The sequence below is a fragment of the Lycorma delicatula genome, chromosome 5 (genome assembly GCF_047948215.1).
Source record: "Lycorma delicatula isolate Av1 chromosome 5, ASM4794821v1, whole genome shotgun sequence".
NCBI classification, from domain to species: Eukaryota; Metazoa; Arthropoda; class Insecta; order Hemiptera; family Fulgoridae; genus Lycorma; species Lycorma delicatula.
In genome coordinates, this window is record NC_134459.1 from 108,763,371 (window position 1) to 108,780,897 (window position 17,527).

General features: G+C 29.8%; 1 protein-coding gene across 3 annotated transcripts in view; it reads right to left on the reverse strand.

Moving 5' to 3' along the window:
• The window catches only part of mRRF2 (mitochondrial ribosome recycling factor 2), a 49,398-nt gene that overhangs the window by 5,596 nt on the left and 26,275 nt on the right, over positions 1–17,527 (reverse strand). For all 3 annotated transcript variants that reach the window (XM_075366846.1, XM_075366845.1, XM_075366847.1), the window contains 5 exons: positions 15,725–15,895; positions 11,681–11,783; positions 9,856–10,005; positions 4,007–4,206; positions 1,255–1,350 (listed from right to left, as the gene is read on the reverse strand). In XM_075366846.1, coding sequence (XP_075222961.1) covers positions 1,255–1,350; positions 4,007–4,206; positions 9,856–10,005; positions 11,681–11,783; positions 15,725–15,895 — 720 coding nt within the window. The remainder of the gene's footprint in view (positions 1–1,254; positions 1,351–4,006; positions 4,207–9,855; positions 10,006–11,680; positions 11,784–15,724; positions 15,896–17,527) is intronic.

Consider the following 17,527-nt stretch of genomic DNA (forward strand, 5'->3'; position numbering starts at 1 on the left):
GTTACAGCAATCCAAAATTAAATGATTTGGTGAGGGACTTCCTAAGGACTCCACTTAACTTTTAGGCTCAAAGTTGAAGGGAAAAGATTTGTTAGCTCCTATTACTACTCTTTAGTGGTTTAGAAACAGAGAAAAAGACTAATCAATATTTTTTTCAAGAACATGCATTAGTTTACTGTAATGAAGTAGTTGGACTGATGTAACAATTCCACATACTAAAAGGTTTCGAAACAGAAAGCGTTCATTGATTCATTGAAAAGAAGTCTTTTAAGGTAGTTCTTCTGCACAATGAAAATAAGTACGCTTCTTTACCAGTTTGGCATTCTGTTTATTTGAAAAAGTGTAATGAAAATTTTGAGTTTAAAGAACTTTATTATAAGGATCAAGGTTAGTTAATTTATGGCGATTTAAAGGTACTTTCTTTGTTAGTTGAACAACAAAGCAGTTATATGAAACATCCATCTTTTTGTGCAACAGGATAGACATGACAGAAAACAGCACTACAATAAAAAAAAAAAATGGCTATCACGAGAAACCTTATAAGTGGTATGAAAAAAATTGAAAGAGAAAGTTTAGTAGAGCCAAGAAAGGTTTTGCTTCCCCATTACATATTAAACAAGGGTTAACGAAGCAATTTGTGAGGGCATTAAAAAAAGATAGAGCATGTTTCAAGTATCTTTGTAGTCAGTTTCCAGGTTATCAGAGATGGAGAGGAGATACCAAGGGAATTGGAATGTTAGCATGATAGCTTACTATAGTTGGATGTTAAAAGGAATGATCCACTGTGAGATCACATAATAAAAAGCATCAAAAGTAGCATTGAAACAGAAAGAAAAGAATTTTATAAGGACTTGTAAGAACATAAATAGTATTTTACTGTTTTCATTATTTTTAATGATATTTTGAAGTAATTTTGTTTTTCACGTCACTTGTAAATAAATTCTAAATTGGTTTGTATATAAAAAAAAAAAAAAAAATAATTTTTGAAGTCTTTTTGTGAAAAATTGTTACTTAATGGAGAAAAACTGAAGTCATATTTGGATTCAGCATCGAAAAATACATTAAGAATCAGCTATCAAACTAAAAATAATTTTTCAGCCGTTAAAAAATGCAGGCCTAATTAAAAAATGCAGGTGTAATCTGAGGCCTAGGAAGTAAAATAAAATTTAATTAATGAGACAATAATCTGTTTCATAACAATTACCTCCTAATGAACACAACAAAATAATTAATTTTCATTAGACAATGACATACCTTTTGAACACATTGTGATACAGCAGCAATTAACATGGGTTCAGATGTGCCTTTGCCAACCTCCAACCAATGCAATTTAAATGTTATATCAATGACCTAAAATAAACAAACATTTGTTGACAGATTTAATGTATACATTTATATACATACTCACAAACAAATAAAAACTAATTTTAACAGAAAAAATCAAACTTTGATTAACAATTACATAGTGGCAATTATCTATTATTTTTATGAATTATAACCATTTTTTAAAGATCTAAGTAAATAAATATGCCACGTAAAATACGTTTTTCAGAGAAATATTTTATACTGAAATGCAAATAATACAAAAATTTTAATTAAAACCAGCTTAAAAACATTCTATATCTACACACATCATACCTATAATTCATTACTTACGTAAATTTGCAGACAATTGAAGTATTCCCTAAAAAAATTGATTCATGTTTGTGCATTTCATATGAAAGCTTCAAAAAATTGTAGTAAGCAACACTGCCCACATATTTAATTTTTTTTTTGTAAATCTGTAATAAATTCTGCTTAAATAATTTTACTCAAGCAATATTAATCTATAAAGTATTGAAGTTAAGTATTAAAAGTAAATGTTAAAATATTGGAATGTTTTATTTTGATAAGAATGTTTCTTATGATGAAATTTATTGGAAACATTTGAGCTGATGTGTTACAGCAACACATACATTTGTTAAAGCAATATTTCACTGTTTGACATGTTTTCATGTTCTGATACACATATTTGTTGTGTATTATTGCAACAATGGATGACGCAGAGAAACAGGGAAATTTTAAATACATAAAAAACCTTAAGTAAAGTTACTAACCTTTATTTGATGTTGAAAATATGTTCTACAATATAATTACTTTTTAAAAATTACTTCACTTAAGTTCCTCTTCAATTGTGTTCTGAGCTGGGCAGTGTTTTTTGTTCTAGTCTGAAACACAATGCTCTTCAGATATCCCCGTAAAAAGAAGTCACAAACTAAAAGTCTGGAGACTGGGGCAGCCAAGCGAGTCCTTTAAATTACGTAATCTCTAAACAAACGTCTCACTGCTACCACAGACTGTCGGGCAGTGTGTGGCTCCCTCTTGTTGAAACCAGTTTTGCTGAAGGTCAAGATTTGGTAGAGAATGGAGCTTAGGAGTAAAAATGTCTCTAGCATGTCAACATAACACTGAGACATCACAGTGACAGCAGAGCCCCTTCATCTTCAAAGAAGTAAGGGATTATCACCTCACAGTAAGTTGGATGCTGGTGAAGCTGAGCAGGGTTTGTTGGTGCACAGTAATGGTAGTTCTGCTTATTCATATATCCACTTAAGTAAAAATGGGCTTCATCTGACATCCAAGATTTTTTAAAAAGTTAGCATTCTCATTGATTTTAGACAACAGTTTTTCACAAAATTGCAGACGCAGTACACAATCGTTCAAATTTTGGACAATTTGAATTTTGTAAGAATGAAATTTCAGATTATGGAGAATTCTTTGCATGCTCCAATGTTGAGGCAATTTTCTGTACCAAATGACAAGGACTTACCACTGCAACTTTCAAGACATGAATATTTTCTGGCATACGTACAGACAATACATGCTCACTAGGTTTTTTCAAAGCCAAATCAGTCTGTGAAGAAGGAACTTGACATTGGGGCAGGATTTCATAATATTGCCAAAACTTTGTGCAGCTGTCATACTGTCACCGTGTCGGCAAAACATCCTTACAGCAACTGCACACTCTACACCATTCCACTCCGTCACAGCTAAATGTCCATTATTGCTCTACAGTTTAACATCTTTATCCCACTTACGGTATCACTTTCAGATAAAGAAGCTCTAGAAAATATATATGTTGAAACAGGTAGGAGACAAAATTTTTTAATATTTTTATAACACTTAATATGTACTTAAGTTTTCATGATGTACTTTGGATTAGGGAAAAATACACTGCCAAAACAAATATTTTCTAGCAAATTGTAATAGCAAGTTATTTCTGAGTAAATTGGTGTATAGTACTTTAGGTTTACAAAGAACTCGATAAAGGTTTTTGAACATCTTGCAGCATGCGCAAATTTGTGCTGCTTTAGCTTGCCTATGTGAAGCATGACTGGATATATGCAATTTTGAAACTTTGCTCAAAAAGCACAATATAATTTGTTTAAATTTTTTGTAATATCTATTTGATAACTATCTAAAAGCTGTATTATAGTGCTGTTAAATCAGGAAAAATTTTCTTAACAATGAAATGTAGAAAGTTACACTCATACTCCATGTATTGTTTATTAGTTTACATAATTTGTAGTTCATTTATATTTATTTTGGTATTGATTTTTATATCAAAGATGTTTATCTTTGATATAAAAATCAACCATTATTATAATGTGAAATACATGAATATTCTTATGGTAATTTTTTAAATCATGTCTTTGTTATATGTTTTATGTAATAATACAATAAATGTTTTAGATTAGGAACTTTTGATTGGGTATTTTTTATTTTGTTTTATGACTACTAACAATTACATTTTTTTCTTTTGGAAAATCAGCTCCAAGGGTTGGACATATCTTACTAAAAACTACTATTAAAAGGGTTACTGTTTCTTAAACCTTCTGTTTAGGAATATTTAAATTATCAGCTCTAGAGTTTAACAGAATAAATCCAAATTTTCATTTTACTGAAAGCAGTAAATTTACATCAACCCAAACAAAATAGAGAAAATGAAAAAGTAGTAAATACATACAGGTGAACTAAGGACAGGTCCATGAGAGATACCAGACGTAATTCCTTGTTTAATAAGCAGCAATCGACGAGGTGAAACAGCAGTAACATTAGCAACATTTTCAGGGCTTCTATCAAGAGTTAATAATTCCCTTTTTTCATTTTCTTTTTCTACCCGAGTAGTAGCAGATAATGTTATTTTAACAAAATGATGTGAATTCCCTGATAAAAAAAGATTTTAGTAAATATGTGAAAATTACTAATTATTTTATAATTAATTATCTATGAATATACACAATTATCCACTTGGAGTAAGGTTAAGGCTTACCAATCTTAATTTAAATGCTACTTAAAGTCTATATAATAAAGAAGTATCCTGAGAGTTAGCCCTATAGAAATACTTTAAGCTCAGTTGCGCAGCAACATATATTGATAATAATACGATTAAGTCATACAAAATCAAAATCTTATAAAACTAGACATCCGTTAAAGAAGTTGGTACAAACAGATTTGAAGGCAGTTAAATGTGGGTATATTCAGTAACATGGCATATCAGCTAGCAATTTACAATTTCTATGCCTATTGTAAGAAGAAGCAGTGAGGAACCAGAATAAAAGTGAAAGGTCAACTCTAAATTACAATAATATTAATAATGAGAAAACAGATAAAGGCTAAATTTTTTTAACTTTATTTAAAAATTGGGTAGGATACATGATTTAATAATAATAATGTTTATAACATTTATTTTCTATTTACTTATTTTGTATGGTATTTTAAATTCTGGTTTTTTTATTCCTACTCCTTCCATTCAATAGGCAGCCTTCCATGAAATTTTACTTTCCCAGTACACATTAGTTCAGGTTTGCATGACTACCATAGTAAAAAACTAAGTAGTAACATTTATTTACTAACAGTAAAACAACTATGATATGTAACCACTATAAATTTTGACTAAAATAGGCTCATAGGGCTTAATTAAATTGGTTACTTTATTTGTATTATATACTTTTTATTTTATAAATTTTGTATTACGTTGACGGACGATTTAAAAATGTGAGGTTATATGGATTTATTCATAGAAGACTGATTGTGGATAATCACAGCATAATTCAATTCTTATCGCACATTCTTGCTAAAAATAAAATTTTACCATAGTATGACATCATGCTTGCAAAGGGAACAAACTTTTCGCACAGAAAGCATTACGTTAGTGTACGTACACGCACGCACTCACATAGACAAGATATCTCAGGAATGGTGGTGGGGGTTAGACTGGGAGACCATCAACAGTTTGTGTTCAGTTTCGTCGATGAGAGCTTGGGTACAGTGACTTTGTTTGGATAACTGTTCAGGACGTTTGCAATTTATGTTTTATTCTAGATTCAGGTATGAGAAACTATTATTAAAGACCTTTCTGTAAAAATACTTCAATGGATCCATTACAATATTACTAATCCGTCGACTATTTAATAAAGAACTATAAAAAATGTTACTTGTTATAATGATGAATTATGTCCAAAATTGTAACTAGAATTAATTTTGGATTGGCCAATTCTGTATTAGTATACGTATTAATAAGTGATTTGTGAAATTCTGATATGCAAATATCAAATTTCAAGTAGATAAATAATAAGGGTTCTACAAGTTTCAAGTAGTTTAATAATGGGTGTTCTGAATTGAATATCCACTAAGCAAAAGAATTTGTTTTATATGTTCTTTTTATGAATTTATTATCTGTTTTATATATATATATATATATATATAGTTTGTTAATGTGTAATTATTCATTGCTGTTAGTAACATGTTTTGATGTGTTGAGTTACTGTAACTGGTTTTATGTTATCTTAGGATATAAAATTATCAAGCAGCATAGACTTAGTACACTGTTTCGCAAATCCCAACATGAGTAAATTCATTTTTTTTTAAATAAATTTTTTTTTAAATTCCTATTTTTGTAGAAAAATTTAATTTGGTGTGGTATAGAAGCTTATGAAATGGCGCCTGAAAACTGGGACCACTATTAGAAGACTATCAGGTATCTAAGAGATAGCTAGTGCCACATAGAGATTTCTCAGTTTTATTCCTTGTACAAATTTAGTATCTTTCTAACACTTAATTGTTCACCTTTTCCTCTTTAAAATATATTTTCATCAGAAACTCTGAGGTCACAAATAAATAAATGCATAGACCTCAAATTTACACCTTAGTTTTATACATACTTGAAAAAGTGAGAATGAATATCATTTTTTTAACCAAACATGAATATTTACAATGACAATAAAGTTTGCAGACTAATGCTGAAAAATCATTTATTGAAAGAAGTAATATAATTATACATTACTCACAACTTGTGTGAGAGGGTGTTGTGTGAAGCACCCACAACTGGTCGGGTCTCTTTCTGCATACTCTTTTACAAACAATTCATTACTTCCAAGTAGTAAGCAAAATATACTGTCTAACCCTGGGAAACCCATTCTTGGAGCACAATTCCATGCGAGTCAAAATAATATTCAGGATTGCTTTGATTTTGGCATCTTGATTTTTTTGTTTGTGGCTATGCTTCTTTGTCTCAGAATTGCACTTGTAAATCCAAGTTTCCCCTCCCATAATCAAGATTTGAAAGATGTCTGCATTCTCTAACCAATCTTGACAAACACAAATGATTTTCCTTTTGTTCACCTGAAAACGTTTTTGGAGCAATCTTTGCACATCACTTTAACATCCCCAACTCTTGTGTGAGGATGAGGCACCTGGCTTCACAGTTGATTCCATTAACCTTAGTGACATTTCTTGCCATGAGGCGATGGTTGAGTTGATGGTTTGTTTCATTTTTTGCACAGAAACAACATACACCTGCAACAGTGCAGAGGTACCCTGAATGTTCACTGTCCTCTTTGAGGTTCTCTCCCCTCTGAGTTCGCTACCCACTTGAAAAACGAACTTCTTTTCACAAGGTGGTCTCTATAAAAAGGGTTCATTATCTCAAGAGCTTCTGAGTTCATTCTCCTTGCTTTCACAAGAAATTTCATCACAACTTGCTGCTTTTCAAAATCATGACTGATTTCCATTGCCACAATAGCAAAACAGACATGTACAAAAACAGAGCTGCAACCAACATGATTCTGTCAAGATAATTGAAAACAATTCCATGAATGTGTGAAATGTTAACAATTGCTGTTGGCACTGCTGCCAACCTCCCACTATTGCCATCACACTCACAATAAAATGAGTCTGCAAACTTTATTGTCATACCTTATAAATATGATAAAATTGTTTTTTTATTTGATTATTATAATGTGATTTTTTAAATTAAAATATTAAACATGATAAATAATCAATTTTCAAATTACATGTTAATTATTCTTCTAGAAAACCTTTTCAGAGTTAATAGTTGAGATCTTTCATTAGAAGAGATACTGAACAAGTTAAAAAAAAAAAAACATTTTCCTCATTATTTGAAAGTAAGTCAGTAATTTTTACTGTATAAAAAAAAAAAGATATGTTTATTTATACTGGCCAATAAAATTAATGAGAAAAAACCTTTATAGTCAATTTAACTGAGACACCATTAAGTTACAATTTTTAGTACTGCATCACTGAAAGCAAAACTATTTATTATTTTCCAAGGAAAAGGTTTTTCTTTCTTTTTTCTTCTTATTTAAAAAGTCAGTATGATGGTGATCTCCTGGATAAAATATTCCAAAGGTAAAAGGTTTCTCAACTTGTTCTTGTGAGGATTACACAGAAAGTAGAAAATCAAGTGATTCTTTGAATAAGGGCATGAAATGTTTATAATACTACTAACTGGTGTAGTGCAATGAAAAGATAAACAATACTTTTAGCCAAGAAATTATAGGATGATTAATACAAGTAAAAAAAAAAAAAAAAAAAAATGGAAATACAAGAGAAAAAACTTTTGAATAACAATATAGCATTAAAGCATATGTTATTAGAAGCAGCACAATGACTGAACAATTTTAATTAGAATAAGTTCTAAATACAGGAATCATATAGTTTAAATTAATATGTAATCATATTAGCAGAGAATTAAAAAACAAAAAGAATAAATAAACATAATAAAAATAATAAAAGTAAATGATTTAACCAAATACCTAAAAGGATATGATAATTTGATAATAATGCTATAGTAAATGAGGCAAGAAGGAAAAATGTTTAAAGAGTACTGACTAAATCAGTGAAATGAAAGATGAACTAGGCTTTCACAGTCTTTCAATAAGTATAAATTAGTGATAGCAAACATCATTTTAAAAATCATAAAAGAAGAAGATACACAGGGTTAAGATCAAAAGGTATTAAATATATTTGAGAAAAAAAAATTAGGCAGAGATATTTTAAACCAAATTATGGATGTAAAATGCATCATTTTATGAGCAGACATTGATTCTGACCACAATTTAGCTAATGAAATCAAAGCTGAAGTTTAGAAAACCAAAGAAAGATTTGAAAACAAAGACATGGAATGCCATAGAATAGAAGATAAAATTTAAGCAAATCATAAGTACATGTCTAAAAATTACTCCAAAATAATTCAGCTGAGAATAAAAAGAAAAACTAAAAAAAAGGTTACATTAAGGCAGGAGAAAATACTTCAGTAGTAACATATGGTTGAAAATCTTCAATAATAAACAATGTATTAGAATTAGATGGTGGATGAACATAGAAAATATAAAGTTTCTAAAGATGACGAAAGAAGGAAAGGGTGTAGATGGTTTCAAAACAAGAATGACACAAGAAAATAGATAAAAGATACAGAAAAATGAAAGAAAACTTTGGAGAAGTGAAGCTAAAATATATTAATAACACAGGCGTGGATGGAAAGCTACTATTACAGAGCAAAGATGTAGTAGCAGGATCAGGAACTAAAGTGGGAAAAAATTATCAGGTGAAGTTTAGAGAAAGCAAAAGAAACTGATTAAAATAGATTATTTTGAGATCAGAGGTTGACAGAGCTCTTAACAAGAATTACATGAAATAAGACAATTATGATACATTATATTCAATGAGAATCATTACATTACATCCTGATAACGAAAAGCAGGACTGAGTAGATTATACAAGGTTTACGAGACTGGAGAGGAATGCATTTATTTGGAAAAAGTGTAATATTACTTCCAAAAAAAACTAGGAGAAGATTAATATAAGAACTACTGCATATATAAAAAATAATTACTAGGCTCATATTTTATAGTCAAATGTGTAGTAGAAGGTGTAGTGGATGACGACCAGTTTGATTTCAGAACAGATACAAGCTAGGCCATTCTGGTTCTCAAAAAGGCCTTAAGAAGTAGGCTTAAGAAGAATGAATCCATCAACATTGCACAAATAGATCAGGAAAAGACATTTCTTAACATAAAATGAAATGTTTAAAATTTTAAACAAATATCAGACTGAATATAAAGAAAGAAGATTACATATAGTTTATATAAGCGATGCGAACAGAAAATTAAGATTGGCTTGTTCTGATTCATATATTAAAAAAGACATACAGGTTTAGTCAATTTGTTGAAAGACATAAAACTGTAAAACTAAAAAAGACAAAGACTGAAATTTATAAAACAGACAACTGAAGTTGTAGGCTATAAGTTGCAGGTTAAAAGAATAACATAAAAGAGAAACGAAAAAATTAGAATGATAAATTATGAGCAAGTTGCTCATATTTGCCACAAATAAGATTTTGATGAATTCTGAATGATAACAAATAAATGAATTTCATAACAATTAGATGAGCCCTCCACAGATTTAAGGTGAAAATTGTTACCATAGATTGGACTTTATAATATATTCACTTTTTGAGTAAACAAAGAAGACATATAACAACATTAATATGCATTTCAGTGTTTAAATACATACCAACAACATGTTTTAACTCATGTGTATATTTAGTTGGTGAATTATCCAGTTGTTCCTTATATGCTATTTGTAGTGGACCAAGATCAACTTCAACTTTATACTCGCTTTCAATTCTTTGTTTTATTATTTCTAAATGTAATTCACCCATACCTGTAATAGAAATAAATAACTATATGTGAAAATTAAAAAAAAAAATGTTTCACAAATCCAAGGGTGAATCAAATTTAAACGGTAATTTTGTTATTCTACACAGCAAGCAGTTCTGAGCTGGATGGCGGAGTGGGGGTTAATTTTTGATGTGTTATAGAGGGGGAACCAGCTTGGTTAGCTCCTCTGCTTTGTTCTGTCATCAGTACAGCTATGAGTAAGCAAGAAGTTCCATTGCCTGTTGCACAACATATAATCATAAAGTTTTTAACTAATGAAGGTGTTAAACCCATGGAGATTTTAACTCACTTAAAGGTACAGCTTGGGAAAGCTACACTGTCCCAGAACCGAGTATATACATGGGCCAGGTGAGAAAGTATAAAAAACAAAAGTACGATCAACACCCAAGGTCAAGTCTCACAGCTGACAACATTTGTGCCATTTGAGAGCTTATTGGAGATCGCCGGTTCATCGTTGCAGAAATCGTGTCAGAAGTGGTAACAGCTATTGGATGCTCAATCCATTATCACTGATCATGTTGGCTTTAGAAAAATTAATGCTCAATAGGTTCCGAGGTTGTTGACCGAAAATCAAAAAAACAGATCAAGTTGGAGATCTGTGAAAGACTTCTGCATCAATTTCGACAAGAAGAGGACAATTTTTTGAGGAGCATTATCACTTGCAATGAGACATGGGTCCATTACTAAACCCCAGAGTCAAAAATGGTGAGTAAGGAGTGGCGAAGGAAGGCAGGAGTAGCTGCCCAGTGAAGGCCAAAACCTGTCTGTCAGCCGGAAAAGTTCTTGCAACAATTTTTTTGACTCAAGGGGAGTTTTACTAATACACTAACATTTACACTAACACTCCACCATGGTGACCGGTGAAATTCTTACTATCTATATAACACACTTTATACGCAACTGATACGCAATTAATTTATTAATTACGCACTTGATACGTAATTAATAAATAAATCTCAAAGCTAACTTTTTCACATTTTCTAATTCAGGTAGTCTTGAAATCCAAGTAACCTTAAAAGTAAATATCTTACATAAGTTACTGTTCACAGAGTCATTTCTAATAAAATCACAGAACTAATACATGTGGTAAAAGTCTATTTTGCAGTAATTGTGCTTACTTCAACATGTTCGCCCTATATCAGAACTACTATTTAATAGCAGTAATAAATGTAAATCATCTTAAGTACAAACAACTACTGACAAGTTGCTTTCTCTGATATAATGATGCTTATGTAACCAGTTTCTATGATGAATAGATTAAAAGTGCCACTATATTTTAGAGACTGTAGACACTAACAGTACATTCAGCTCAATGGAAAGACAATACAAAACCACTTCAATCTTTACTTTCTTATTCTCTGTATGAGATGGTTGTAAAAAACAACTAGTTTCCTTGTAGGAAGCATGTAACAGGTGGTTAAACTGATTAATAAAGGATACTGAACAACTAGTTAGAGATTGTAAAGATAAATCCAACATGACCGCCTTTAACTGATTTCCTCTGAATCCAAAATTGAAGCATTCTATATTCAGATATTCAGCATTTATTTCCTGTATTATGTATAAATTAAGTAAGCAGTTATTAAGAACATAAAATTTTGTCACTTATTTGAATTCCTGCATAAAAGGAAATAATAATAATAAAAACTAATTCTGACCTCCAAGAATAGTTTGTCCAGTATCAGTATCAAAAATAACTTTAAGGCTTGGATCTTCTCTTTGGAGTTCATTTAATGCTGCTTCCAGGGGTGCTTGAAATTTCTGTAAAAAGTACATAAAATCAAAACTGAACGTAAAAAATATGTTTAATTGTAGGATGCTTGCTTCAACAAGGAGGTACTTTTTTCTTTCCCCCAGTCACATATTTATTTCTTATTAGTACTATACGTTAAAATCCTCTTAAAAGTTCTTTGGTACTTAAAAAATCTGATTTCTTGTCAAATAAAGAAAAATTAACAATAATAAGTAAATACTCGGCAATAGCAGTAAAACAATACTTACAGAAACAAATAGATTGTTACAACCATAAAACTGATCGGATTGTATATTATTATATTACCATTTGAATAATGTAATGTGAATGAATAATCTGTAGAAGATAAGTGAAGAAAAAGAGAACAGACAAGAGACAACAAGGGTAGACAACAAGAGATATTATGTAAAGTTATGATATTTAATTGGCTTTCTTGTGTTCTCACATACATTTTTAATATACTGAAGATAATATACTGAAGAAATTAAGGTATTAAATTTATTATAATGACCATTAAGAATTCTTAGGAAAGTCTTGAAGAACCTTCTATTTGACAAATGAAATTATTTTAACTGTCATATCAATATATTTACTTATAAGAGAATATATAACAAATTTAAAGAGAAAGACCACACAGTTGCACAAACTGCAAAAACAAAAGGCAAATTAATCTTAAAAAAGGAAGTATCACAAAATAAGATTCTAAGAATTACAAAATGAGATTGATATTTATTTAATATTTAAGAACAACCATAGAAAGAATGTAGATCTTTGATAAATAACAAAAAAAAGAAAAAAATATATATTTATGGAGGAGGTTTAAACTGACAAATTGAAAAATGGTATAACTGTGTGGTTTAAATCACTTAAAATTAAATCAATTTTGTGGTTTAAATAATTTCTTGAAGAGGAAATGAAGAAGCTACTGAAAAGCTATGAAAAATATTTTTGCTTGTTCATGGGTCCATCAGGATATTGAGAGGTTGACAATTTGGAATGTTTAAATAATTTCAGTTTATTGATTTAAAATGTTAAATTATAACAAGCAAATTAATAATAAAAACAATGTAGATAAATACAACAATGATAATAATAATTAACATAATAGTAATAATAAACAGTAGTAAACGATAATACATGTCAATAACAAACAAATCAAACAATTAATACATAACATAATCAAAACAATCAACATGACGTAAAAACAGAGCATAATACATAACATAATCAATAAAGAATAACAATTATAATATTACACATCAAATAGCCATAAATGTCAATAGTAAATAATAAATAGAGAATACACGCAAGACAGAGTTTAAAATAAATAATTGTTCGGAATTTATTCCACGTAGATAAATAGAAGAACAGACCCATTAACAAAAGAAACTGCTAGTCTTAACACTTTTTAACCACTAGTCTTGTATTAATAAACAATTGTATACAGTTCAGTTTCAAATACCTTTGCTATCTACAAATAAAACTACCCTAACAGTTTATGAATGAAATTTAGTACATTATTTCTTTCACTTATAGTTTTATAGTAACTCACCAATAGTATTTCTTGTTTACTGGAATTACTTGTGGCGTCAACTTAATCATATCAAACTTAATTCACACTGAAAATTCGCTCCCTTACTGTCCTCCCGGCAGAATGCTCTTGCTGGACTGGTTCGCAATACTCTGCCAAACTCACACAACTTGCAGCCTCTCCTTGCTGACCCACTGAGTTGGTCTAGTGGTTAACGCGTCTTCCCAAATCAGCTGATTTGGAAGTCGAGAGTTACAGCGTTCAAGTCCTAGTAAAGCCAGTTATTTTTACATGGATTTGAATACTAGATCGTGGATACTGGTGTTCTTAGGTGGTTGGGTTTCAATTAACCACACATCTCAGGAATGGTCGAACTGAGAATGTACAAGACTACACTTTATTTACACTCATACATATCATCCTCATTCATCCTCTGAAGAATTATCTAAACGGTAGTTACAGGAGACTAAACAGAAAAGAAAGAAAGCCTCTCCTTGCTGAACTGACGACGCAACATCTCATTCTCTCTTCTCACTGGACTGACATTGTAATGTCTCACAGACTCACATCTTGCACAACTAATTTCTAAATGGTTTCCCAGGAGATATTTATACTTCTAGCCTCTTTACCTGCCAGACCGACTCAAGTCAAAGCGTGAGAATGATGCTTTCGTTTTCATGAATTCCATAACCCAGTCTGGTAGCTTTTCTCATGGTAGAACAGGTGTCCATTATGTGTCAGCGAGCAGTATAACAAAAGACCATTGTTAAATGGACCTGTACTTTACAGAAAGGGTTCTCCTTTTTGGATCCCTTTAATTATTATATTTACTACTACTTTCATTATAATTGGTAGGAATCCGTTACTCAGGCCCACTATACCGGTCTTGTTACAATATGTTGGTTAAGTTTGGGTGGGTAAAATTTATGATACTGATTATATTTTTTATAATCTGTAAGAATTTTTTTTAGCAAGTCCCTTTAATTCTTGTTAAAGGAACCTTTATATAGATAATGTCCTTTCAAATATATCTTATTGTTGTAATGATTGTTTTTCATTACCGTGTACAATGATATTAGTATTGAATGAATTAATAATTAGTAAATTATTATAATTTCTTGATATCATGCGTTTTTTTAAAAGTTATCTTTCTTATAGTCTTAGAGCTAGTGCAACTTTTCATAACTGATTTACATAAGGCTGGAAGCCAGGCAAATTTATAATTCAATAAATGGCGGACAGAAAAAGTCAATAGGAAAATTCTGTAATGTGATTGCTTTATTTGGTGATAAACTTGTAAATTTTTTGTGTGATTTTTAAAAATTATTATAACAAGTTACATTTTTTAATATAAATAATTAAGTCACACCTAACACAAAGAAACAATTACATATATTCTGATCAATTCAGGATCACAGACAGTTGTTTTGATCCTGTAAAGTTTTGTGTGATTACAGCAAGCTAATTAGTTTTTTAACAAACAGTTGACCTAAAACAAACATCTAAAAGGTATGGCAGACATTTTGATATGTTGTATATAACAGGCAGGCATCCTGAACCTGTAAAAAGGTTATCCAATCAACAAACAATATCACATTCATAAGTCGGTCTAATTTACTAAATGTATTTAAAAATTTAGTTATAAAAGCTAGATTACAGCATCAGAAATTACAGGGGTAAATGAATAAATAAGCAACCTGAAAATTTTAAATGTTCTTAATCTTGAATTTTACCAATAACTTTAAACAGGTGAAACATTTTTTAAAGATATAAAGAAAATTGACAAATCAATTTTTTATAAGCCATTATCGGCTCTTTTAGCAATCAATTCATTATGTTTAACAACATTTATTACCAAAAATACTCAAGATTTATAAAAAGAATAACAACAAAAATCTTGAATTAACAGAAAAGATAACATCATATATTGAAATTTCTAATATATTTACAAAATATCAAACAAATTTTCAATTAAACATTTACTAGACAATGTAACAAAATAGTGAAGTTTTTATTTCATTTACTTAATTAACTACCACAATTTTCGACAAACTTTTTTATAAAAAATTTCTCATTCGATCCATCAATGCATGATTATTGCAAAGTTTTCTTACTGTTACCTGACTTACCCGACTTTAGTAACTGTGCAAAATTTCATCAATAGGCAATGTCACAGGAAGTATGTTAAATTATTACTCCTGCACCCTTAATTTAGCCCCCGTACAGGGTGATGTTTGCAAAAGTAAAGGTGGAATACTATATTTTCACCCAACCTTAGTAACTGTGCAAAATTTCATCAATAGGCGATGTCAGAAAGTATGTTAAATTAAGGATGCAAGATTTGGTGCAAATAAAATGCAAGTAAAAAAAACTGAATAGATTTATTTTAAACTTTTACATAGTTTTTTTAAAACTTACCAATGAAGATGGTTCAATAGCACAAAAGAATACAGGATCAGGAACAGTAACTCCAACACCTAATAGATTATTAGCTTCTTCATCAGTTAATTTCTTTTCAGTTACTAAATAATTTTTTGCAGAATTCATAGATGAATTTGAATTTGTAATTAAATCTCCAGTCATCACATTCTGACAAAGAAAATGGCAGAAAAAGATTAATATTTAATGATAAATTAAATATTTGTCATTAAACTAACACTCTGTGACAGAGTGATGATAGAATCTGCCATACACCTGGAAGGTCCTGGATTTGAATCCAAACCCATTCCTCATATTGGAAGACCACTGATGCCGGTCTGGCATGGCAGTTTTCATATGCTACAAAATGTCATTCTAAATTTCACACACAAGCTTTTAGCTTATATGGGTAATTAATTATAAAAAAGAATAACTGGATAAATAACTTCATAAGCCAGATTGAACAAATGTGTCTAAATTAAAAAGTGACTAGAGCTTTGTAATGTATAGAAGTAATTATGTGACTTGTTTGTAGTAATGTTGTAGCTAGTTCTATTAGTTATAAATTTAAGTAGTTACAAAAGCTTTGGGAGTATGCAGTCAAAGAGTATATTTGTGATCAAGTATTATGTTCTAATATTGATGAATTCAGTTAGTTAAAACATGTTTACTGTTAGTATTTTTGTGGTTATTTTAGTCCAAATGTTGTTCTACTCAAATGACTCACTTACTGCCTTATTTGCTTTACTCATATGTAACTCTGGATTGATCAGAGTGCTAAAATACAATACATTTCTCACAATGTGCCTATTCCTCACATACAACATAGAAAAATGCTACTAGTGCTATATTTAACAGAATGACATGGCCCCAAAATCACTGCTGTCATATATATTATAACACAAATCATTTCTGAAAAATATGTTAAGTGGTGGTAATTGACATCTTAACATTTTTTTATTAAACATTTTTTGAGCTTGGAGAGTTTGTGGTTTTTATACATAATGAATAAAATCTGAATCATATGTTTAATAATTTAATAAAATAAACAAAACTGAAAACTCTTGTGATATAAAGAATATAAATATACAAATTAGTTTAAATATTTATTTAAACATAATAAAAAAGTTAATAAATCCAAAACATTAAAAAGAAACAAAAAATAATTTTTATATTGCTTTAAATTATAACACTGGTATATTTAGAAAAAAAAAAACCATTAAGTATAAAAACTATTAAAACTACCAATAAGATTAAATAAATAAATTAATAACAAATTTAATTCTAGTATTAATAACTAGCTCCAGAGGCATGCTGTAGGCACGCCCTCTGCAGCTAGGCCTTCTGGGTAGGTTGTCCTGGCAGGCGGCGTCTCAGAAAGGGATTATTAGGTGTCCAAAACTGATTACCTCTTGTGTAAAAATATATTTTTTTTAATGATTAAAACTGATATAATGAAAGTTAAATTAGAAATTTAACTCTAGAAATTGATACTAACAAATCAGGATTTTCCTCCAGTGATCGGTACATTATGGTGTCTACCTTTTGGTTATTTTATAAAGAAAGACAATCAAATAAATAAAAAAATATATTATTAATATATATTTTGCATATGTAAGTGATATATCAATATATAATAATATAACAAACATACATCTGACCACCACGAGACATGTACTAATGATTCGGGATTTTCTGCTAGTGATTGTTACATTCCAGTACTAAGCTAAGGGGAATGGGCACACGCACATACAAATGTCCTTTAGTAGAGTAGGATAAGACAGATATTTTTAAAATAGAATT